This window comes from Diabrotica undecimpunctata, chromosome 5 (assembly GCF_040954645.1).
Source record: "Diabrotica undecimpunctata isolate CICGRU chromosome 5, icDiaUnde3, whole genome shotgun sequence".
NCBI classification, from domain to species: Eukaryota; Metazoa; Arthropoda; class Insecta; order Coleoptera; family Chrysomelidae; genus Diabrotica; species Diabrotica undecimpunctata.
The window spans coordinates 51782332-51809554 of record NC_092807.1 but is presented as its reverse complement, the minus strand read 5'-3'; the positions used below and the strand labels follow the sequence as shown (position 1 = coordinate 51809554).

Below are 27223 nucleotides of genomic sequence, written 5' to 3'. Positions count from 1 at the left end.
GTGTGTGTGTGTGTGTGTGTGTGTGTGTGTGTGTGTGTGTGTTTATATGTTCACTAAAAGTAAAAGTTCACTTCATGTAATTTGCAAGTTCAGAATTGGATTTTCCTAATTATGTAAATTAGTATATTTAAAATATAAGTAGTTCCAATGAAAAGAATACTTTCATTGAAATAACAGCAGGGTAAATCTCTCTACCTGCCTTTTCGATAATTAATTTTTGTAACAAACAAAAAGCTATAGTTTGTCATTAAATGTCATAGAAAGTTTCTTTGTCTCGTATGTTTTGTACAAAATTATGGAATTTGAAAGTAGTTTTTTGAGAAGTGTTTGTTTGTGATAAGAAGTATTCATTTCAAAAGTTAAATACGTCTCATATCATATTATGTTAAGATACGATACGCTACTGAATGCTAAGCTAGGAAATCAATGAGCAATTTATCCCTCTCTATATTATGACAACGTTGATCTACTATTCCTTTCTACCAGTCCTAGAATACGATGTTGTCATGTATGACTTTTACAAAGAATATTATCGTACTTTAGATGTTTTCTATATGTAAGTATTGTATATAAATATAATATTATACATAAATATTGATGTTATTAAATACATTTTATTAGATACCTTAACAAATACAAAATGATCATTAATATGATAATGTTGCTACATGTCAATAATTAAATTATAAATTGCTAGAATATCTATTATCAGAAATTGGCAACGATGTTGTCGCTTTATCGCATTCACAGTTCTGAGAATTTACTGCCTATATTTTTGGAACAAGAGTATACATAAGTAAAAATTTAGTCCTAAATTCATTTTGTTTGAGCACTGCGATCAGCCAAATGAAATTCGTTGAAATATGCAGGTGCAGTTACGCCACCATTACATTATTTTATGTAAATAATTTTTGTTCTTATCAAGGGCTCTGGATTAAATTTCAATGTAAATAGGTAGTAATAAATAATACCGTGTTTTTAGAGTTCTATTTTTAGAATCGCAAGCCGAAAATAAAAACCCACAGCACAATAATTATTAAAAATGGAGCCTTCCACATCTGGAGCATCAAAAAGAAAACGTGTTGTTTTGTCAATTGAAAAAAAAAAAAAATAGAAATTATTGCATAACGAAAGAAAGGTGTTTCTGCTATCGTATTGAGCAAAAAGTATAATGTTCCGAGAACAACAATCTTAAAGAAAAATGCTGAAGGAATTGAAAAGTATGGCTGGTGTGGCGATGTTGATGACTGCAACTCACAAAGATTTGCGTAAAGAAGCTAGAGAAGCTGCATCGCACATACAACAATTCATCGAGTGGAATTCTAGGCAAGAAGAAGCAAATATGGTAGATTTGATGATTTTACGTCGATTAAGAAATTCAGCCGTTGCAAAATGTAAAGTAACAATAAAACAAACAAAGATTTCGGAATATTTTAAATCAAATTGATTCGACTGTACAAATAACATAAATCCCTCTTATATTGACAAATAAAACATACAAATAAAATTTGGGAGTTATACTATGAATTTTTTTTAATGTTCTTTTAACCGTCTTTTCGATTATCCGTCATACCCTTGGTCCGGTGCAATGACGGATAATCGAGGTTCACTGTATAATTTTTATAATTTGCGTAAAATTTTCCGATACACTGAGTAAAATTACCCACATAGATGAGTCATTTTGCGTACCAACAAAAACAATTAAATTGATGATTTCAGAAAGTGTATTTACCGTTTGACTCCGTGTCTTATATATGTTTAGGACTAACTTTCCTGAGTTAACTATATTAATTTGGATAGTTTTAATAACTTAATAAACAACAATAAAGCCTTCCTTATAACCTTGATTCCCTCGACAATGAAGTTATTTAAAAAACTATTAAAAACTAAATTAGAAGAACGAAGATATAGCAAGGATTCCGAAGAAATAGATCTACAACAGACGCAATGTTTGTAATTCGAAAACCTAAAGAAAAATCGATCGAATACGACAAATTATTATAAACCTGCTTCATACAGACAAAGGCATTCGATAGAGTTCAATTTAAAGACATTCTGGGCATTTTAACCGAAAAGAAATACCCACACCAATTCTTAAAATAATATTCTGCTTAAATACCAATAACATTACAGAAATAAGAGTAAATAACCAAGCATACAAACACCACTCGGAAAACTCTTATGCATAGAATAAGGAACGAAACAATCATAAACGTGGAATGAAAGAAATATTTTAATGATAGAGACAGGGATGTCAGTTATGGTATGACCATATAAAAGTAGGTTCATATAACACAATGCATATACATAAAAATATTGATCCGAGTAGTTCTTCGAAGACAAATTCATTAGCCATTGACCATTAAGCCGGAGATACACATGCCTGTTACTAGCACAATGGCATACCAGTACCTAGCAAGCACCAATGTCCCCAAACTGGCAAGTGTGTACTTTAACTGGCACGCTAGTTCCTGGCATGCTAGCTAATTGCAAAGAATTTGATTTTTCTTGCTAGTAGCATGCTGTGAGATGCAAGTCGCATGCGTGGGGAGTGTCACTGGCATGTGTGAACGCACGCTACCGCTACGGACATGTAAGTAGCTAGCAGAGAATTGTCAGATTCGTTGTGTTGGTGATAAAAATTAATCGTTTTATTTTTAAACTTGTTAATTTGAAAAATATTTCGTTGAGGTGATGACAAAACCATCAAATTTATTGCTATATATAGAGAATTGGAATGTCGTTTGAATTCTAAATCATCTCTATATAAAAAATTCAAGAGGAAATGGGTGAAGGTATTACTATAAAGGAGATAAAGGCCATAATAAAACATTGTTCCAAGATTTTCCAATCCAATCCAATTTTCTAACAATATCTGTGGTCATTAGCAGTATTTACTTGTTTAATTCATTCTGAATACCTTCCACGGTTCCCCTTTTTTTTGTTGAAAACTCAAAAACTTTTAATTAAAAAACAAGTACTTTAGTTTCAGCTAAAACCCACTCGATTGTTTACCAGCACTGGCATGTAGAAAAGCATCTACCCTGCTTTTTCGCCTTGCCAGCATAGGCAAGAGAGCTACTGGTATGTCAATTACTAGCAAATGTGTTTTGTGCTTGCCAGTTACTGGCCTATATGCCAGCAACTGGCATGCCAGCTACTTTCCCAATTTACTGGCATGTGTGTACTCGGCTTTAGGAATACCCACAAAAAGTGGAGAGACAGTTAGCAACCTACGTTTCGCGAAAGCATCTTCCTAAGAATGGACAGACCTTAACGTCCATAACCTTAGGTCTAAATGAAAAAGAAGAAAAATAAGAAAAATGGATTTTTCAAACCTTGACGGATTATTTTAAGTCTAATGCAATAAATATTACACTTTTTCTAAATACTATTTTTCTAAATATAGCTTACGCTGCTCAACATTATCATCTTTGCCGAATATTAACATTATCTTTCTCAAGTTTATGCAATTATTTTTGTATCGATTATAATAGATAAAATCTTATCTATTACCTAATTATGCAGCAATTAAGTGTGTTTTTATTGTATTATTAAATATTATCGTTTTCAGTCAAATATGGTTAATTGAATTCGTCAGCAACCAAATAATTACCTATTTATTCGTCATAATTATATAATTAAAATCGAGAGAAATAATATTTTATTTAAGGGTTTCTATATAAACAATTTTATTTAAATTCAATACATTTCTATATTCATAATTTTGCTTTTGTTATTATCGTTTTAGCAATCTCATACCTACCTAATAATAAAATTGTTTTTATAAAAATTAACAAATATAACAAAAAATATATTAACTTGCACAATCATGTTTGGGATATACGGTGATCTTCAATTAATTAAAATCTATGATTCACGTGATAAAACTATTTGGTAAATAAAAATAAAAGGATTTTCCGTCACGATAACGTATCCTGGGTACAAAAAGCATGACGACTAACATTTAGACTATGAGCGCACTCGACAACTTTCATCATTGCCAGTATTCAGTGTCGCTCATAAACGAAAGTACAAAAAATGGAAGATCGAAAATCGAAGATTGAGGCAATATTTTTTGATCTGGATAATACTCTCATACAAACCAGAAAAGCTGATGAAAAAACTTGTGATAAGGTAAATCGATTTGTTATAATACTATTATTGAATTCACTGTCTATTTTACTTCTATCTGTTTTAAATAGAACTGTTGGGATTGTACAATTCTTTTGGTGGAATAAACTTTCTTGATTTCTAAACACGTTCTCTAATATCAGCTGATCTAATCCACCACCAGTCTGATTTTATTGCAAGTATTAATTTAGCTAATACTATATTTTATTGTAGAAATGAAATACTTACAATAATTACAAATTTAATTTAAAACTTTACTTTAGTTACTACATAAAACTTATTGAACAATAAATAAAAATATCCTAAAGGTACATAATTAGTAAAAGTACATAGGGACAAACTGCATGCTAAATAAATACTTGATAAACAGGCCTGTCTACTACTCCAACAATCCGCAATTCAATTCATAGCATAAAATTTATATTTAAAAGGAGTAGAAGATTAAATGAATACATTGTTTTCATGATGTTGACTGCAGCAGGTATATTTAAACATTAATTTTAAACGTAATAATTTGACACTGTAATTTCACAATAATTCATACAAAAGCGTAGTGTCACTTGATGATACGCGTAACTTACAATAGTTGTAGGAGATATAAAATCTATAATCTCTTGGATTAAAGGTTTCCCCGAATTTACTCTACAAAATGAAAAAGTTTTTTATTATATATACATATATTAAACCAGTTTGAACTGATCTTTTACATATTTTAAGATGATGTTTACATGCGATTAAGTATTGGCTAATTAAACTGCGCATCAATCAACATCTGTTTGTTATAAACTTTAAATCAGTTCTTAGATGTTGACCAGCAATTATTATTTATGACATACCATCAGGAACCACAATCTAAACTTTGTAACTGACGCTATGTTGTAAAAAAAATTGTAAAAGTGTCGTTAATAAATCTAACCATTGTTACGTGGCTAGTTAGCTCAGTATTTGTTAAACCAAAGCCCTCTATTTCACAAGCCGTACTATTAAAATGGCAACGCTATGGGCCGATCCGCCGATCGCAGGGCGAATTTTGAAACTGTTTTAGAAATTTTGTTTTGGAGAGGGATAGAAAATAAACAACTTTGTAGTTAAGAAACAAATATATTTCTTAATTCTTATTTGATTTGTTTACATAATGTTTGTATTTAAAAAAATATATTAATAGTGTACTAAATATAAATTAATGACAGTAAATAATTATAGTCATAATAGTGCAAACAAACCCAATAAACAAAAATTATACAAATAACTACGTATATTTGTAAATAAACAAACTGAATAGTATAATATACTTAGGCTATGGAAGTAGAGCTTATGCTTTACCCTTGAATCATTTTAAAGTTTTGAAATTAGAATAATACAATGATTAAGTGAACTATTCCGTGTATTTAAATATAAGAACTCATTTAAAATATATTGATATATCAAAATAAAATATGAAATAAGAAATTAAAACAATCAAATATAACAATTTTAATAATTTTAATCACAACTTTTACAGCCAGATTTTCATAAAATTCTAATGTGTAAGAGTATATAGATACTACATATTTTTAAACGCTATAGTTGACTTTAACTTTTTAAATTTATGGTAGTTTCTTTTTCTTCTTCTTCTTCCTTTTTATAAGCAATTCTGCTTGTTCATTGTCAAATGAATGCCTCTATGGATTTTAATAATTTTAATCACAATTTTTACAGCCATATTTTCATAAAATTCTAATGTGTAGGAGTACATAGATACTATATATTTTTAAACGCTATAGTTGACTTTAACTTTTTAAATTTATGGTAGTTTCTTCTTCTTCTTCCTTTTTATAAGCAATTCTGCTTGTTCATTGTCAAATTAATGCCTCTATGGAAGGTTGTTACTCGATCTTTTGCGTGGTCGTCCGATACTTCTTCTGCCGATTGGTGATTTATCTCTTATTATTTTGAGCCTGCTTTAATAGTCTTCCCCATTCCGCTTATGTATTTATTCCATTCTTTTTTTATAGTTAGTGTCCATTCGTTTATACTACACTGTACGTTACATTTGCTTCGAATGTCTTAACTTTTATTTCAATCTCTTAGCTTATTTCCTTTCATTTTTCTCAGCACTCTCATATCTGCCATTTCCAGTAGCCTCTGTATTGTGGCTATGTCGAGGCTTGTTTCTGAGGTATATGTTATCATTGGTCTTACGCTGGCTGTATAAATTCTTGACATCATCTCAGTGGTAATGTGTTATTCATCATATAGTGTTATTAACGCATCATGCCAGTTAATTTGCTTTTTGTACTTGATATCTTACTTTTTTGCCCAAGTTTCCATAGTTGTACAGTGTAATTCCAAGGTATTTTATTTCAATTACTTATTCATTACTGATGCCCTTAATTTTTATTTTCCATCTGATTGGTTCTTTGCTGATTTCTATTATTTTAGTTTTCTGAGATGAGATTGTCATATTAAATTCTTTGGTTCTTATGTTAAGTCTGTGGACCAGTCTTTGCAGACTATCTTTATCTTGGGCTATCAATATTGTATTGTCTGTGTAACAGAGTATTGTTACTTCTTTGTTTCCCATTCTGTATATTCTTCTTTGGTGACACTTTTGATAATTTCATCCATGATTAAATTCAAGAGCATAGGCTCAATGAGTCCCCCTCTGTCTTATTGCGCTGCATATTTTTATTGGTTCTGTAAGTTGTCCATCTATTCTGACTTCCATTTGGTTGTTTTGGTAGATGTTTTCAATAGTTTTTATGATATTTATGAGAACTTCTCCATTGTACAGAAGGTGGATTACATCATTGAGTCTTACTCTGTCAAATGCTTTCTTTAAGTCAATCAGACACAAAAATGCTGGTGTATTATACTCTAGTTATTTCTCAGTATGACCTTATGACAGATTTGTAACGAATCTTGCATCTGTACACGATCTTCCAGTATGAAAATCCTGTTGTTCATCTGCTAGACTTAACCTCCGATTCATTAATTCTTTTTAAATTTAATTGTAAGCTTTATGGTGGTATTTAACACGTTTAAATCCTTTTTTGAATAGTAGAATTGGTCCGCTCGTTCTTCAATCTTCCGATATTTTAGTGTGTGTTATTAATTTTGTTAATTAATGTTGTCAACTTTTCTGTCATTGCTGCTCTACAATATTTCAGTAATTTCTTTGGTCTTTCATCTTTACCTGCTGCTTTTCTGTTTTTCAGATATTCAAGTATTTTACGAACTTACTGTAATTTCTGGTGTTTCCGGTTCTAGCGTCGTTTGTTCTTCCTCTGCATAGAGCATTTTTTAGGTAGTCAATCCATGTATCCTTTTCTATGTATTTTGGTTCTATTAGTTTCTTTACCTCCGTTCTTTGACATATTATACCTCTTATGGCAGTTTATTATACAATTTTAAACCAAAAATAGTAGGCGACTTCGTAATTTTTTTATATAAGTATATTTATATAATAAGCTACTGCAAACGGCCCATTGTACACTTGTATACACCTTGTATAAATCTCACATTAAGCCTTTTCACTCTGAAAAAAACCTCTGCAGACAGTGATACCATTACTTAACTGCATCTAAGTATAATAAGAAAGACGAAGATGGTGCTGACTGAAATTTACAAACATTTCAACAATGAGTATTAAAGCATAAACTTGAGTCATAGGTTACACTCAAAAACTTTACATCATCACATATCAAAATACTCTTCCCACTGATTGCTACACTTATTTCACCATATACAATTTTGTAGAGCTTGTATATGGTATATAAATTTAGTTTTTGAAGTTATACTTCTATACGCGCGCTCCACGTTGGAAATTTGTATGGGAGTGAATCTGTGAAACCATTACATATGTAAGATAATGAGTAAGAGAGAGTCAGAAGATATATTTTCTCTCTCTTCCTCTCTCGAATATAAAAATGTTCCTTTTGTTTATATAATTTAATATTATACATATTATATAAAGATATATATACATATAATATTATACATATAATCAAATATTTATTAATATTATTATTTATGTGATATGTTTTGTATTATTTATTAAATGTTCATAATTATATTATTCTTTTGTATTTCAAAATAATAATCCCAATAAATCACTGTATTATCCAGAACTGTCAATTTTGAAAGAAATTTGTGTTATGTCCTCGGTAGTGTAGTAGTCAGTATCCCCGCCCGTCACGCGGGAGACCGGAGTTCGATTCCCAGTCGAGGAGGACTTTTTTATTAATGTTATTACATTATTCGTTATACGTTATGTCATTTTTAAATACTTATGGATATTGCATTTTAATTTGTATTTTATTATTATATATGGAATTATGTTGCACTGTATTGTAGTGTATTTTTTTATGTATATTATTGTCATTTTTAAATACTTATGAATATTGCAGTTTAATTTGTATTGTATTATTATATTAATAACAAAATAAACAATGAATTTTACTGCAGAGTATGTGTAAAAAAATTTTGCATTCAACTCTTTTCATACATATATGAAAATAAAAATATACATTTTCATCAAAATATTGATTCAATCCCTCATTGTTAGTAAGTTGTTATTAATTCTGTTTATCTTTCTGCTATGTCTTACCTATAAAATTACATATGTAATTATTGTGCAGATTGACTCCCAAATAAATTTGTAACGGCGAATGGGTGTATAGAAGTGTAACTTCCACCGGCAGTCCCACTGGACTGCCACACCCGTTTTTTTTATTCACTAAGGGACTGATTACTACCCCAAGCAGAGAAGATCATGAATGAATTTGTTATTTTATTTTGTAAAAGAATTCCATTACATCTTATCGTTATTAAATCGTATACATAAAAGCACAATGTAACAGTATTATGTCATCAGTAATTTGAATAGCCAGATAATGTACATGAATCCTTTTGCAATCAGTTACCCTATAGTATTAAGAAAGACATGTAACATACAACTAGGTTTGCTTCTCTATAGTTCAATACCAAACAATATGTGAATTTCAATAAAATGACCATCAAAATAATCAATTTAAATTTTAGAAAATCATTGCACTAGTTTTCTTTTAAGTTTGAATTATTATTTACAAAATAATACATTCTTCCTTCTTCTTCTTGTACTTTGTTCAATTATCGTGTGTTGGTTATCAAAGTCACTATACTAATTTTCTTGACGGCAGCTCGGAAAATGGATGCAAACGATCTGTTAAACCATTCCCTCATGGCCAAAATATTCCAGTTTACGAGTTCAGCTGTTTGTAATCTCTTTGATTTGGTTCAAATAACCCTTGATGGATTCCTGTTGTTCTTTATTCTCAAAATTGCTCTCTAGATTGTTTGCAATCACCTGACTTTTTTTCTAATAAAATCCTTATCCAGTTTGTTAGATGATCACTGTTGCTTTATTCGTTTAAGCTTCAATTTTAATTCGGCCAACAAAAGACTGTTATTAGATGGAACATCGGCACCAGGAAAAGTTTTTACAGATTTTACTGCAATTCTGTCATGCTTACTGATGGTTATGTAGTCAATTTGATTTTTTACGATATTACGAGGGGTATCTGCTGGAGATTTCGACGTATATAATTTTCGTTTACGTAGTTTGGAAAATGTAATCATTATACCATTGATTGTGTCGTATCGGAACTAGTAACTATGTGGAATTTATATAGTTACCAGTTGTTATCCAACATTTCACAATGTTACGCAACATTGCGCAATGTTAGTCCGAACGCTCTTTGTTTGGATCTCGTCTTGAAAAAGACGAGATCTGTTGTTTACTCTTGTAGGGGCGAAGAAATAAAACAACAATATTTGGTAAAAAAAACTCAGCCACAGAGTCTTTAGAAAATACGCAGAGCCCTTAGAGCAAAGTGCTCTAGGAGCGCCCGTGAAGGGCTAGGGAACTACTGACTCGAGATCCGAAATGTCCCATATTTAAAGGTGTTTTAACTTTTATATGAGATTTTTGGATCTCTCGTCCAATCAAATTTAATAAAGGTTCCAGAAGGAAGGGCGATGCGCATCAGGGTGCGTATATATTGCACCAGGATGAAAATTGAATATCCGATTTGGATATTCAATTAACGATTATACATAAATAAATTCTTTGCAAAAATCTGTAAAGGTAAATAGTGTCCCCTTTTATTTCTATCACCCAGTCCAAAATCTCCAATAATGTTACTTTCTCTGCTTTTTTCTATCTTAACATTAAGATCACCCATCAGAATGTTGAGATCTCTAGTCTTGAGTTGGTCAGAAACAGTTTTTTCATCTGCGTAGAACTTTTCAAGTTCTTCTAGTTCACTTTTCGCTGTCGGTGCATACACTTGTATTAAATTTATATTTCTGGGTTTTGCGTTCAACTGAATCATTATAACTCGTTCAGGTACCTGGCATACAGCGCTAACACATTTGCTAAGTTTTCTTAAGAATGTGAATCCTATACTATTACGATGATAATTGCTGCCTTCCCCTGAATAATATACTTCATGGTTATCCACATTGCATTGGCAAGATCGGGGCCACCTCATTTCACTAATACCCAAAATTGATATAATGATGTGCATACCCAATGGCATGAAATATGTCAAAATATTCATTAAATAACATATTTCTTATACTAATGTAAAAGTGCAATATGAAGGAATGTTTTTAGTATGTCTCGGCTATATAGCCAGTAATAACTACTTATTTTTTTTATCGCCGTATTGTTTTACAATAGTTGGCGAGCGAAAATACTTGCAATATTTAATTTGTTTTGTACAATTTTGCAGAAATAATAAAATGATTCTCTCTTGCCATACCTATGGCAAGAGAGATGGTACAGGAACTCGTTGTGGCTACAGAAAGTGTAGGTTTAAATATAAATATCTCGAAAACAAAAATCATGACCAATTTGGTACCCAACCAGAACATCAGTATTGGTGGAAAAGAAATAGAACTCGTAGATAGATATAAATACCTGGGACATGAAATTATGATTGGCAGGGATAACCAGACTCATGAACTGAAGAGAAGAATCGGCCTTGGGTGGGCAGCATTTGGAAAACTGAGAGAAACTTTTAAAAGTGAGCTGCCCACATGCCTAAAGAGAAAGGTATTTGATCAGTGCGTCCTCCCAGTCTTGACGTACGGAGCAGAAACACTTACCTTAACAAAAGCAGCAGCTACCAAACTGAGAGTCACGCAGAGAAGAATGGAGCGGTCCATGTTAGGAATAACTCTGCGAGACAGAATAACCAACGAAGACATCAGGAGAAGAACCGGAGTGACTGACATCATCGAGAAGATAGCCAGACTAAAATGGAGATGGGGGCCAAGGGAAGACAAGAGAAGCGTCGGTCGACCACCTACAAGATGGACTGGCGATTTAAGAAGACTCGATAAAAACTGGATGAGAGCGGCGCAAGATAGATGGGGTTGGAAACATGAGGAAGAGGCCTATGTTCAGCAGTGGACTCTTGAGGCTGGATGATGAATAAAATGATTAATAATTGGTCCAATGGGAGGATTATAAATTTTATTAACGAAATACATTTAGGCCCAGGTAGGAGTTGTGGAATGTGGAAATCAGAATATATAAAGAACGAAATGCAAAAAAGCGGATGTGCTGTTGTCGCTGAAAAATTTGAGATTTCAAGTGATGAAACTTAAGTGAAGATCGAAAATTTAAAGTGATTTGGGTAAAAGCAGAGTAATTTAGTAATATTATTGTATTACAATATTTCGTAAGGATTAAATTACTTTATTGAAAGAATATTATTTTCTGATTTTTAATACGACGACTTAGCAATAGGCCAGTAGCCACGTCAAGAATAAATGTGCGATGTGTGGTAATGTCACTACTAAACGTCACTTGCCAACACAAGTTTTTCGAACAAAGTAAGGTTAAGTAATGTTTTGAGAGTGTAAAGTGTAATATCGTAAACGTTCGAAAAATCTAAAAATAAGTAAGTCGATACCGAGACACTAGAAATGACCGAATATAGAAATTCGTAGAGCCCGGCACCAAAAATATCTTAACTATGAAGGCTACCGAAGCGCTACGATCGTTAGTCTTTCCATGATATCTCTCGGAGCCGCAAGAAGCCCTAATAGTTACGTCGTAGTTTTTTTGTTTATCTAAAATGGGTGAAGTATCAGATGCAGTAAAGAAGTGTTGTAATATATTAAAGAATTCAGCCAGTGATACAGAAAAGTTCGCCGCTTTGTTTATGGTTACAAAATTAGTGAAAGGAAAACATGCAACACCCAACGCCAAGAAAGCTATATTTGAATCCATTGGATTTGACTTCTTGCGGAGATTATTGCTTACTACTGATGTACCTGTCGACTGTCCACCTTCAATCTACAAATCGGTAGCATTATCCATAATAACCGTATTTTGCAATGAAGAAGAATTAGCTACCAAAAAGGAAATGTTAGAGTTTGTTCCTGCGTTTCTGGATATCGTAAAAGCTGCGGACGATGTTGAGAATGATGACAGTCTTATGGCTATCGGTGAGGCTTACAATTGTTTAAAGGGCATAGCATCATATGAACCAGGACAGAAAAAACTTATTGAATCACAAGCTGTTGATAAATTGGGTGAAATATACTCACAGGGTAGTTTCCAATCAGATGAAGCCCTAAATATTATGGCAGTATTAATTGCAAAATATCCCACCTCATGGACAAATAAAGACCCAAAAGCATACCATGCCCTATTAAATAAAATTGCTGTTGATTTTGAAACAGATCAAGACAAAAGAAAATTCGAAATTTGTGAAGTGCTTCATTCTCTGGTGTATAATTGTCCAAAAACTCAAATATCAGAGTTTTCTTCAAGTGAAACATGGCCTCAAAGCATTTACAAAGGTTTGTGTGATATACTTCAAAGCAAGATAGGTGCTGCGCAAAGAAATCCTGCATTGTTACTTACTTCAAGTGTGTTAGAATTACTAGGAATTGACTGGATTTTTTCTGATGAGGAAAAAGGTAAACAAATATTTCTTCTACTTATCCAATTAGCTGCAATTGAGGTTAGAATGCAACTAGAAGGAAAAAACCTAAAATCATTAGGGCCTCAACAGAATCTCATTACAGCGTGCTACTTGATTCTGGAAGTTTGTATAAATTTTATAACTGATGACCAAATCGATCTTGAACAAAAAGAACGGCAAACTGTATACACAGGTTTAAAAGGAGCTTTTACTGCAGTTGTTAATTTATTAATAAAAATTGATTCAGATAAATCCAAGCCATCAGCTGAAGATAAGTTATTTATTTGTGCAACTGTTAGAGTTTTGGCAGCTTGGCTTGCACAAGAAACTACAGCTATGAGGCCTCAAATATATCAATTGCTTCCATTTATTTTAAACCTAGCTAATGAAACGTTTTATGCATATAGGGATAGGAGAGTTGCTGAGAAAGCAAATCAACCACATGATAATAATCCTCTCAGCAACATAAATTTGTTAAGAGTTATGCTCCCTGCTCTTTGTCACTTGGCTGTTGAAGATGATGCAAGAAAATTAATGCTCAAGATTAAAGAAGAAAAGGTCTTACTAGATGTGCTTCAATTTCATTGGACCATTGTACATTATAAAAGACCACCTGTCCCTAGATCTGAGAGGTTAAAAGTTATGAACCAACCTAAACCTCAATTAACTCCTGAAATGTTAGAAGATATGAAGGATTCAAGAACAGCTATGATAAGTACATGCAATTTATTAATGAATTTAACAGTTTTAGAAGCAAAATATGTAGAACAGTCAGAAGCATGTAATGAATTACTTAAATTTATATTTGAAAACTTACCTGAACTGAAAGATATACCTGAGAACTTGGTTTTACATGGAAATCTATCTGTGCTAGGATTACTTTTACTCAAGCAACTGTCAAACAAGGTAAAAAAGAATGATTTTTCAATTTGTAGATATATTCAAGCATCAATTAGATTTTTGTGGGATGCTTATAATGTGGATGAATCAAATGATCCTACAGCATTGGTGGTATCCATGGCATACAAAGAACACTGGATGGAGATAATGGAGTTGTGGTTTTTAGGCATGCAAACGCTATCTGGAGTAATTTCCGTAATTCCTTGGATTTCTGAGTTTGCCATCGAAAGTGGTTGGGCAGAAGGAATTGTCCAACTTCTAAAAAAAGTTAAAATTGGTACTCTTCCAGCAAACGTTAAATCAGCATTTGAAGATTTCTTGTGCCATTTAGTTGATGCAAATGAAGATGTTGTAGATGTTTTGAAAAAGGCAGAGGCTCTTAGGGTGTGCAGAAATCACAGACTAATGGATTTGGGCAAAAAGTTATTTGGTGATTAATTTGATTAGTTTTGATGTTTTGTTTGTTTTTACTCAAGTGAAGCTTAGCAGACAACCAAAATTCCTGGGTGCTTAAGGTTAATGTATCAAATTTTATAGTTTTTTTTTTGTAAGCAAAAATTTGCATTTGATTCTGACAATAAAGACTGACATGTTTAGAATTTTGCATAGATTGTGTGAACCTTGTACAACAGTTTAAAAATGAAACACATTTATGTTTAGGACAGTGTTTTTTATTTACAAATGTTTGTAATAAATATATTTATATATATTGTCTTCTTTTATTTTAAGATTTTTTATGGCATCTTGTTTATTATTTGTGAATAAAGTTCTTTGATTATATCTCTTAATCCTTAAAGTTTGTTAACTTCTTATTTTGTTGGTATCCAGGTGCTCATTGTTTTATGTAAATGGCTACTTATTACATCCTTTACTCATAAATTCTCTATTTTCTTATGTTCTTGGTATTTTAATCATTTCCTAGTCAAATGATTCAACCATATTGAATGTATGGCATTTGAAAACATTGAAGGTAGTAGATGTGGTAAGATGGAGATTCTGTGGAGGATAAAACCTTTATACATATCTACTTAACTTACTGTCCTCTAAGATATATATGAAGATTATTTACCTGATATAAAGTCACTAAAACACTATAATTTCTGGAAGAAATATAAATACTTGAATTGATTTAATCACTGAGACACCATGAGAGATGACAAAGGATGGATATTTGTGTTGCTAGCATAATATGATCCCAACATAAAATAATAAATAATATGGTCATATGAAGCAAAACACTAAAGATAATTTTTCTTACATTAAGTCATATCATTTTTCTACTGTTGGTAAAGGTCGTTAACTTTCGGTAGCTTTAGATGGTTTTCTATTTTCAAAATTTTGCATTTCCTATCTGATAACATCTTCAAATTTACGTTTTTTTGTGTTGATTTTTTTTAATTTATTTTTCTCAGATTTTTCTTGTTTAAATCTTCAATCTGCATCTATTTAAGTATAGTAACTTCTACTTGAATATCCAATATTGTTTTTATATATATGTTTTATTTAACTATACTCCAGCAAAGAAATAATGAAATGCATCATATACATGATCTCTTAATATATCATATAATTTAGCTGTCCCTATGAGTTTTACCAAGAAGTGTGTCAGTAGTAGAGAATTTATTTAGCATATGGCATATTAACAACACATAATTAAAAGCAATATTTTTACAAAAAACTCTAAAGGGAATATTTCAAACGAATATCTAATATATCAATATATCCAAAACATCTTAGGTCGCATTCAGGAATTCCATCTTCTTAGTTTCCTTGCTTTTCTGTCAATATATCTTTTTATGTTCTTATCTCTTTATTTCTTTTTTTGAATTCTTTTTAGCTTCTTTTCAATTTCGGATAAAATTTTCTTGTCTCTATTGGCTTACTTAGATCTTGTTTTTCTTTAAGTTCTTTGTTAATATTTTCTCTCTTCTTTCTGCAGTGGATTTTATTTTCTTCCTTAGTTTATTTATATTCCTCCTCTGCTTGTTGGGTTCTGTGCCCCTATTGCATCAGTAAATATACTCTGTTTTTTCTTTCTGTTATAATCTAACATTCTTCGTCAAAACAAGCATTCGCTTTTGTTCTTTGTTTACCTTCCATGCCTAGTAATTATTCAGCTGCTTCTTTCATGATGTTTCTGCACCCTTCTTCATTTCTGTTTACATGTTTTAGTTTGTTTTCTAGTTTGATGTTTATATTTTGTTCTTATTCTCTATTTTTGTTTGTATTTTTGAGTCCTTTAACATTGTATCTTTCATGTTTAAAACCTATTTCCTTTTTTAAATATTTCAAATTCTGGCCTGTATCTTATGTTCAACAAGTAGTGATAAGAATCTGGATTTGCTCCTCTTCTGGTGTGGACATTTATTATATTTGATTGAGTCTTGAGTCTAAAGTATAGCTCTACATAGGTTACATGGTCCTGAGACAAAGTGTCTTCGAGGACCTGTTGATAAGCCATACGTCGCCATGTTACCAATTCCAACAGTAACTTGAACATCCTAATTTGTAATAATACATAATGTAACATAAGTATAAATTAAGAACATTTAACGGGTTTTTACCCATATATTTTAGTGTGGCTCATAGCATGTATACTTCGTAAGTATTAACCACATTTTGCATTAACCTTAGTCAACATTTTAAATCTTATGTTCTTTTTAATTAAAGTGGTTATATACTTTTAGGTTACACTGATGATGGAAATTAACTTTCTGAAAACGTTCTCTAATATAATTGTGATATAGCCCGTTTGGGCATTTTATTCTATACCTTTTATAAAGGATTTGAAATAAAAAATTTTATGATACATGGTATACAGCCAGCTACAGGAACTTAGTTTCCTAGTGGATTTTATTATTTTTATTATTACAAGCAGAAATATAATATTTTATTGTTACAATGTGAAGTGACCAGCAATGAAACATATTTTCTTTCCTAGAATTCATGGGCACGTGATTTCGGCTACATTTTACCACGGCGCGTGATATCAGATGACTAATTTCATTTAATATTTGTCAGACCATAATTCCATGATGCTATAGCCCATAGTGAGTCTGAGATTGACCAAGTGTCTGCCTCCAAGAATATATAGATCTTGAACTACTGTTCGCCATCATCTAACTCACAGCTTTCTCAAATCTTCTTAACACTGTAGATCTATAGAAGATGAGATCTTTCTTGACATCTTCTTTACTTGAGTTGCTCACTAGAGCGTCTTAACTAATGACACTTGTGACATTCTTTCCATGTTCCTTTTACTCAGTGTTAATATATCGGTTTCACAATATAGTGTTATTAAGGCATCCTTCCAGTCTGTTTGAAATCGTCACTATCAATTAAGACATTTCTGTATGACTCTTGTACCTGTCATCAGCTACCCTAACAAACGCGTTATTAAAACGCTCTGCAACTTCGAAAGGGCTTATTTTTTCATGTGGGTGGTTCCTTACTTAAAGGATTCTGAACTGAATGCTGTTTTCAATGGACCATAAAAACTGACAGTGGTTGGATCGTATGTGATGTGTGTGGGACGATGGACAAAAGTATAATACCATTACAAAATTAATAAGCTTGCAGCGTTGAATGAGTTAAATGGTTATCCATTATAAGTAGAACAGCATCTTTCATGCTCGCTTTTACATATTTTTGGAAATGCTCTAAGTAAATATTGTACGAAAAATAAAAATAAGCAGTGCTCAAAAAATAAATAATAAAAATAACCGTTTAGTTACAACACTTATAAGGATCAGGCGTATGTATGGGAAGAAATGGGGATTAAAACCGGACATGGTGCGCTGGGTGTACACCATGGTGATGAAACCCTCAATTACCTATGCAGTGATGATGTGGTGGACTAAGACACTTCAAACAGCTGCAAAAGCCAAACTCAGCAAGAGGCCAAGACTTGCGTGTATGGGGATAACTGGTCCATGCGTACTACTTTAACAGCAGTTGCGGAGGCTCTACTAGGCCTGCCACCCTTGCATTTGATAATACAAAGAGAAGCAAGATTGGGAGCCTACAGCTCCTACTGGCGTGTTAAGAAGTGACGCCTAGGCTGGTGTGGGACTGCATCAAGAACTGAATGAACTGGGAGACCGGAACTAGATTGAGCTTGTCTGAGTACGAGGGCATCGAAGGCAACGAAAAAGCAGATCAACTTGCATAAAGAGGATCGAACAAATCAAACGAACCGGCTGTAACTCTGGGAATACCAAAGGCTGCAGCACATAGGGCTGTAGAGGACTGGATCAAAGAGAGTCATGAGCGATATAGGAAGATAATCCCAAAAAAAACACAACGAAAAATCTTCATTGGTGGACCATGTAGAAAAAGAGCAAAGGAACTGCTTCATATGGACAGGAACAAACTGAGAACAGTAATAGGAATGTTGACCTGGCATGCACCAGTAAGAGAATTTGTGAATAAACAGGCATTTACAGTGGAGATTTTAACTGCAGACTCTATGATAAGGAAATGGAAACTGGAAAACATGTAAAATTTGACTGCGAGGCGCTGGAGCGTAAAAGACAGAAACTATATGGGCAACCAAGAGGACACTCTGGTATATTTAGGACACACCAAGCAAAAGACCCGTACAAACTTCTACAGGTCCAAAAATTCTAGACTGAGTGTAGGAAACAAAAATGGGCAGCAAATACAATAAGCTGATCAGAAGGGCCAGGGAGAAAAAAAAATACTGTACGAACAGTTCTTTTGTGATCCATCCTTTATCCGAACAAGCGTAAATAGCTCAAAATCAACCCCCTTTCGAATTTGCGCATTCATTATTTTCCTCACAAAAACAAACATGGGGGTAGGGGAGACTAGGGCAGCGAGGACCAGCTAAACAAAATATCTTTATATAATATATAAAATTATATAGCATATAAAAATCTATGATATAAATATGTTATTCTGTTAGGAAATGGAAAATAAATTTTAAGATTAGTAAGAAAAACAATAAAATTGTTCCATGTGTCATGTGGTCCTTCATGCCCCATATGTTGGGGAAAGTAGGTCCACCATATTAAAAATAAGTGAGAAGGTAATGGAGATGGTTAACATAACACAATTCATAGATGAACTCATTATCGTCCTCTTTTGCCCCCGTACATTATTTGTGACAAGTTTGGCAACTAATCCATCCTTTGCCTTGTTTGCTTTCTTTATAAGTGTTATGACAAAAAATGCACAGGCAATCGTTTTTATTCTCGTTTTCACTATTGCTGCTTTGATCACTTTCCTCAATCAGTTTTGCATTTTTCTTCTTCCTCGTTATTTTATTTTTGTTTAAAAGTGGCTTTTTAGAAATATTTGCTAAGCTTTTTTGGAGTTAAAGAAAACGCTTTGGTCTTCTAAATCGGTTTTTCTTTTTACTGCGGCTATTTTAAATGTGTCTTTTCTTCTAAAGCATCCTTAATAGGTGTACTAGTAAGACTCGTGGAATTTTCTTTTCTCTTACTTTGTCTCATCTTTTTATTGCCTGAAACTGCAACTGGCGATACGATTTGTAATACTTCTACAAATGATGAAGACTGGTTAACTTCTGCTCTCGAAGAAACCGGTCCGTTACTAATTTCTGATGAATTTGGCCCCGGTTCATTTGGTGGAAGAACATTTAAAGTTGATGTTTGTGTTAATGTACTAGTTTCGTGATTTGTAGATAAGTTTTTGTACATTTTCAGTGACATTCGTAGGCAGAAAATCAGATTCTTCGAAAACATCCGGGTTAATTGGATAGATGCCAATTCTTTCAAAACGTTTGGCAGCTTTATCTACTGTAGCCACTTTCTGGAATGTTCTGCCACTTAATTGCACCACGTCGTATATTGTGATCAGTTCTCCTTTATGACTTGTCATGTAAAAATCGTATTCACGATCATACTGAGCCTTGAATAGCCCAAAAAATGTTAGATCAAGTGGCTGCATTCGGTGACTGCAATGAGATGGAATAGTCGACATTACTATATTATTTTTTCTTGTAATGTGCTCGTCCAAGGTAAAACTGGCTTTTCCTTGCTGGGCTTCGAATGCTCTATAAAATTATCTAAATATTTAAAAAAAATCCCCTTTTTCCATCCAACCAGATCCATTAGAAAAACCGACAGCTGCTGGAGGCGCATCTCTTAATAATGATGGAGCTAATCTCTTTCGAGGAAACAGATAAAATGGAGGAATGTAGTTTCCAGTCAATGAACATGCCATTGTTATGTTGGAACCTCTTTCGCCGCTAACTATTCTTCCTACTTGCTTTTGTCCATTCTTTGCCAATATTTTAGTAGGTTTTCGGTACACTGCTTATATCTGTTTCATCATAATTGTAAATGTTTTCTGCACTAAAATTGTAACGATCTAAAACTGATTTTAAAAGAACAAAAAAATTGTGACTTGTTCTTTATTGAAACCTTTATTAAGACTTGTAGCTTCAGGTTTTCGAATAGACAGTTTAGGATTTTTTTTAAACCTTGTAACCAATCTTCTCCAGCAATTTTTTTAGTTTTATTGAATGGATGCTTAATTTTTAGCTGTTCTGCAATAGGCTATGCGTCTAACATCTAATGGTGCAAAACCATCAAAACTGGACTGCATCTCTAACAAATGTGTTACTAGTAACTGTTCATTAAGACCAGAAAAAACAGGATTGTTATTTGCCAAGCAAGGGCTCAGGGATGTATCCTCCGGTTTGCTTCGTTCGTCTAAGTAAACAAGTTTTCGTTATTTTAAATCTCCTACCAGCTTCTCTGATGCTTGCTCTGTTGCGTATTGCGTTTTCTCTTGTAATTTCTCATCTGAAAAACCAATTATTAAAATCAATAAACTTCTGAAAACAGGGTAATGGGAACTATTACGGGGTAATGGGGACCACTACGGGGTAACAGGGACCGTGGTCCTGTCTGCCCCTATGTCAATGGTCCCCATTACCCCAAATGTAACTATATCGGAAAGTCACTTATATTACTCAGTCAAAATGCATGCAGTGATAAAAATTTAGGTTAGTTTTGTAGATTTTTCAATTTATTATATCATTGTACACTCAGATTTTCTCAATATTCTAGAAGCTTTTTTACAAGATACAATATTTTGGTAAAAAAATTCTAACAACTTACCGTGAAAACTCGATTTTATTGTTCAGTTGCACAACAACAATATTGTTCTGAAGCTATTTTCTTGTCGCATGTTGAAGTAATTACTATTTAAATGGGAATAAGCCACAATTAAAGGTTAACGTAAGTTTATTAACGTTTCAATTTCCATTTCGGAAATCGTTCTCAAAATACAAACATTAGTTGTACAAAAACTGAAATCGGTCAACTGGGCGAGGCTAGGGAATTTTTTAAAGTTTGTAAGATTTTTTTCAAATTATACTTCATTTTCAAATAAAAATACATTTTCCAGTTTAATAAATTAATAATTATTATAAAACTGCTAAAGTAAATTAAATTTAGTATGTTTATAATACATTATTACATATTATACATTATTTGTTTATAACAAGAGGACGATGCATTTTAGAGGAAAGCTGCTAAGGACCTTTTTTGATTGGAATGAGGCATTTAACCTAAAAGAACTTGTTCCAGACAAAAAAAAAAATAAAATTTCACAATTTGTTTAAACAATTTTTGACCATCACTTTCTCTGGCAGCATGCATTTTTTTTATAAGGGGACTATTTTAAGTTAGATTGTGCAAAATATGGAATGAGAATATTTTTCCTACTCAGTGCTCCCATACTACTACCCGTACTATTTGTTATAATAGGCAAACTAAAATTAGGCAACGGATAATGATGATATTAAACAATAGGATATTACAAAAGTAATACAAGCAATAGTAAATCTTAAAATTACGACCTAATTTTAGATTTCGCTTGAAAAATTTATTAGAACATCATGTACTATATTTAGATTATTTGCTAAAAAAGACATGACGTTAAAAAGTGTAATTACATTAGTTTAAAAAATAACTTTGAACATTCAACAAAGACGTAGTCTATAAAACCAACTGGTCTAAAATTTTCGCAGTTTCTATTTGAAATAGGTAATCTGCAAATGCATGAATGTTGAGAATAACAATTTATATTTGTACAAATTCACAATATAGTCACATATTACAAAAGGAAAATTTGGTGGTATCATTTTTATTATAAGAGGATCTACTCATTTCTAAAAATAATGTGTATCCAAACACACCCACAAATAACGTGTTATTTTTGGAGAGCTATTCCTGTGATGTTATCTTTGACAAGAACATTTATTTAATTTTGATGAAATATATTTAAAATATTTGGAAACTGTCCATATTTAACTGTTTACCTACTTTGTAAGAATATTATGTATAATCTTACAAAAGTACTACTACTACTTTTTTATATTTTTCTCTCAGTAAAATTTGTTTGATTTAAAAAAATTAAAAAAAAACGGGATAATTTCACAATTTTTACAATTTGTTACTTTGAAAAAAATGATACAGTATCACAAAAGTTTCTCTCATTAACTCCAATATGTCTTATTATGCGTATTCAGAGTATATTTATATGTATATACAATCAGTTTAGAACGTCTTTTGACGTTGTCCGATTCCCAATTTCCTTTGACCTCAATTGTCCTTGACCAGAAGTTTTTTCGAGCTCATTGATTTCCATCGATGATTTCTACGGTTTTCCTGTAGATGTCCATGCTAGTACTTGTTTCGGGAGTCAGTTGTTTTCGTCCATTTATTTTGTTGTATGCCATCCATTATTGTACCTTCTATGTCTATGGGTTCCCTGAGTTCTTCATTTCTTTTCTTCTCTTTTCTCAAAATCCTAAGCGTTTGCCTTATTGAGTACATCCATTTTCGTTTCTGCTTTTCCATATTTCTTAGGTTCTCCCTACGAATCGTTACGTTTCACATCCATATAATAGCATTCAATTTACCAGAGTTTCATAGATATTAAACTTTTTTCTTTATTATATTCTTATTCTAGACCGTTAAGGCATCATATAATAAGTGTGTATACTGTATCATGTAATAAGTGTATACACACACACACACATACACACATATATATATATATATATATATATATATATATATATATATATATATATATATATATATATAAACATACATAAAAAGGGAGCGAAAGATTTATGTAGCAACTATCGCACAATTGCTCTAATTGCGCATTGCAGTAAGATACTCTTACACATAATTCTCGAGAGGATAAAGCCCTTTTTACTACCTAACATTGCGGAGGAACAAGCAGGTTTCGTCCCCGGGCGTGGTACTAGAGAACAAATTTTAAACGTACGGCAGATTGTAGAAAAATCCAGAGAATTTAACATCACAACATATTTGTGCTTCATAGATTATAGTAAAGCTTTCGATTTGGTCAACTGGAGTAAAATGTGGCAGGTTTTGTCTGAAATGGGAGTCCCCAATCATCTGATACTGCTAATTAAAAGCCTGTACAATACCAATTATGCCAGAGTTAGAATAAATGGGGAACTAACCGATAGTTTCAGGGTAACAAAGGGCGTGAGACAAGGCTGCATACTAAGCCCAATTCTATTTAACATCTATGGTGAATGGATAATGCGGAAAGCTACTGAGGACCTCACCATTGGCGGGAAGAAGATTTGCAACTTGAGATATGCAGATGATACTACTATCCTCGCTAGTTCTGAAGCTGAATTGATTCACCTGCTACAACGGATAGAAGACGTAAGCTTAACGATGGGCCTTAAAATAAACAGAGATAAAACTAGAATCATGATAATTGACAGAGCTAACAACAATCAAAATCATCTGGTCATGATAAACAATATCGCTGTTGTAGATAAATTTGTGTACCTGGGCTCATTAGTAACCAACAAAGGAGGCTGTACTGAAGAAATAAAGCGTCTGTCAGCAATCGTAAAAAGCGCTATGGCAAAATTAACAAAAATTTGGAAAAGCTATGAAATAACTACCGATACAAAAATGAGACTAGTAAGAAGTCTAGTTTTTCCAGTTTTTACTTATGCATCGGAATGCTGGACCCTTACTGAGAAAGACAAAAAGAACAGATGTATTTGAGATGTACTGCTGGAGACGAATGCTGAGAATACCATGGGTGGCCCGAAGAACAAATGAATCCATACTGGACCAGCTAAACATAAAGAAAAGACTAAGAACACAAATATCAGAACAAATAATAAGCTATTTTGGACTTCGAAGAAATGGTCTTGAAAAACTTACCATCCAGGGAAAAGTAGGAGGCAAAAGAAATAGAGGTAGATCTCCCACACGATACACGGACCATACTGTTGCTACCATTGGCGCTCCATTGTCAGAATGTGCTAGAATGGCAGAAGATAGAAAAACGTGGAGGAACATTGGGAAATTTAGCTAATAGCTTCACGATGTCACGATACCTGCATCAGGTTAACGACTAAGAAGAAGAAGAAGAATAAATATATATATATATATATATATATATATATATATATATATATATATATATATATATATATATATATATATATATATAGTATGAATTCAGGCTTAAAAAAATAGTCGGGAACTTTGTTTAAAAAGCCGTTTATATAATGGATGACACTGTGACTGGCAGCGTGAGAAAGATTATCAGTACAGTAGTAATGTTAGAGCAGCCTTCCTCTAGTTTATTTTTATAAATAAGACTTAACAATTCTTTTGATGTGGCTTCCTTTAAATTTTCGTCAACTGATAAAGCGTAGTACTTGAAAGTTTCTATTTCAAATTTAAATTCTTCAACATTAAGATCAGCAGTGTAGATGCTTGCCAATTCTTCTGGTTTCATTTTTAGATCTTTTATTTACATTCCTTAAATTAAAACTCCATTAAAAAATCCAAACTTGCTGTTTTTTCCAAAGTCTTCAATCTGACCCTGAGTTCTTTATGGCTATGAACTCAATTTTTTAAATCTCTAACATGGCTAATTGCTACACATTGTCAGAACTTCATCGCCACAGCACATTAGGCATTTCTTTAAATTTCTTTGTGTTTTTTCTCTCTACCAGACTTCAAAAACGTTAGAAGACCTTGAAGGCTTCAGGCAGCCAAATCTACTGTCAGATCTTTTCTTTGCAAAAATTCATTGACATATTTTTCAACAAAGCATGCCAAAAACACGTCAAAATGATGAATTTAAGTTTCCCAATATTCTTCAAAGTGGAGCGGGCCCCATTCCTAGTTTGAGGTGTTGAGAGTGCATGGTTTTGAAGATCCTGTATAGTCTGCACTGATTGAAGTATTGAAAATGTGGATTCATAGACGGATGCTGAAGATACCTTGGACAGCAAGAAAAACTAATGAGGAAGTACTAAGGAGGGCCAATAAAGATAGAGAATTGTTAAAGACTGTTTAACAACGGCAAATGTCTTATTTGGGACATATAGTGAGGGAAATTGATACAGTATACTACAAACTGATACCTTAAATGCAAAAGACCGCAGACGTGTAGAAAAAACAGGTTTCTTGGTTAAAAAACGTGAATGGATTAAGATATCAAATGCAGGACAATTATTCTATGTGGCAGAAGATCGAGAAGCCTTCGCAATGGTGATTGCTAACGTCGGATAACTCTGATATGGCACGTGAAGAAGAAAATAGCCTACACAAATTTACCGTAATGTTTATACACAGCTTCGACCGCATCTAATATTGCAGACCATCTTGTGCTTTCAAGTTTCAATGTCAGTGGCTCTGTTATGCCTAATTATTGAGCCGATTCGATGGGAGCCCAAAAGGTCCCCGTTTAAAAAAAAAGTGCTCTTCCACCATGTCGACGCACCTTCTCACACCTCCGCTGTCGTCATGTAGCCCCGTGCGACTTAAAAAAGTCACTCGCCTGGCAGAAATTTGAGTCGAATAAGGAGATCATAGCCCCCACGAAGGCCTGGCTTGCAGACCTCAAGAAAACATATTTTTCAGACGGGTTAAAGAAGTTGAAGCAAAGCTGGGTCAAGTTTATCGAGCTGAAAGGGGACTATTGAAAAATAAATCGTCACTTTTCCAAAAATTTTTTTTTGTAGGCTAAGTTTGCAATTCGTATCCTCCTAAGTGATATTATCATTCTCATCTGTTTATTATCATATATGCTTTTATCTTGAGAAATTCATATTTCTCTCTTATTACAAAGTATACCAAAATAGACGTAGAATCTAAACGTAAGTACATAAATATGTTTGACTCACTGTTCATCTTAAAAATAATTAACACTCATTACCTGAGGGCATTGGGGTTATTGCCACATGTCTACAAATATCATTCTGTTTATAAAACTGAGTTAATGCAGGCTATATTTAAATGAAACTATGGGCCCGCTAAACGATTAATAAGTTTTGAGGACAGATGTCTACGTCAAACAGTAATTGATTTGGCAGATTAAAATATCACGCTAACTGAATTTTAATAAAAAGGAAAAGAATTCTGTTAATTTGGTTGAATTTAATTTAATAAAAAAAGAGACGGTACAGTAGACTAGCGCGAAACCTTATACTATGTTTTTCTATTCTTAAAATTTAAATAATATTTTTAAAATTGACTAAAGTAATTTTATTATTTATTTATATTTTAAACAAATTATATTAAATATTTCAATAAATTATTATGTTTGCTCCTAACGCCACCTGTTGACGTATTAACAAATCATACGTTGTTTACTTCTGAAAGACCTGTCAAATTCAGCGAAATATTAAATTAATAATAAAATATAAACAAACAACATTTGATAGTAAATTTAATTCTTAGATAAACTAAATAAGAAGTAACCACAAAGTAAAATTGTATTATACAGGGTGGTCCTTAAGTAATTGTACAAAAAGAAACAGTAGATTCTACACTTTAAAATATTACGATTTAAGTCAAATTGCTTTTATAAAATGTTGATATTAAGAAAGATACAGGGTGTTAAAGAGCAAATTTAAAATTTTATTCTTCGCTATAACTTTCATGTTTGTAAACATTTATGTATAAAAATTTTCAACTGGATACCTTTAAATATGAGAAATTATAATTTGATGCACACTTTGATGTAGCTAATAGAGGGAGCCACATGTAGCATAAATTTGCACTTAACTTTTTGGCTCTTTAAGTTACCTATATTTGTGACAAAAAATATTAAAGATACATTATTTTAACAAAAAAAGGTATACTTGTTAATACCTTCAAAACTCAACAGTTTTCGAGATAATCGCATTTTACAAATCAGCTGCA

At 32.4% G+C, this 27223-nt stretch overlaps 2 protein-coding genes across 2 annotated transcripts in view; both read left to right on the top strand.

Annotated features, from left to right (window-relative positions):
• The first annotated feature begins 3811 nt into the window (after window positions 1-3811).
• The window catches only part of LOC140441313 (N-acylneuraminate-9-phosphatase), a 65464-nt gene continuing 42052 nt past the window's right edge, over window positions 3812-27223 (top strand). Inside the window, exon 1 of the mRNA XM_072531958.1 lies at window positions 3812-4137. Within this exon, the coding sequence (XP_072388059.1) occupies window positions 4042-4137 (96 nt within the window). The 5' untranslated portion in view covers window positions 3812-4041. The remainder of the gene's footprint in view (window positions 4138-27223) is intronic.
• Neurochondrin (neurochondrin) lies at window positions 11986-14706 on the top strand. The gene has a single exon (XM_072531955.1). The coding sequence runs from the start codon at window positions 12243-12245 to the stop codon at window positions 14433-14435; it is 2193 nt and encodes a 730-aa protein (XP_072388056.1). The 5' UTR covers window positions 11986-12242; the 3' UTR covers window positions 14436-14706.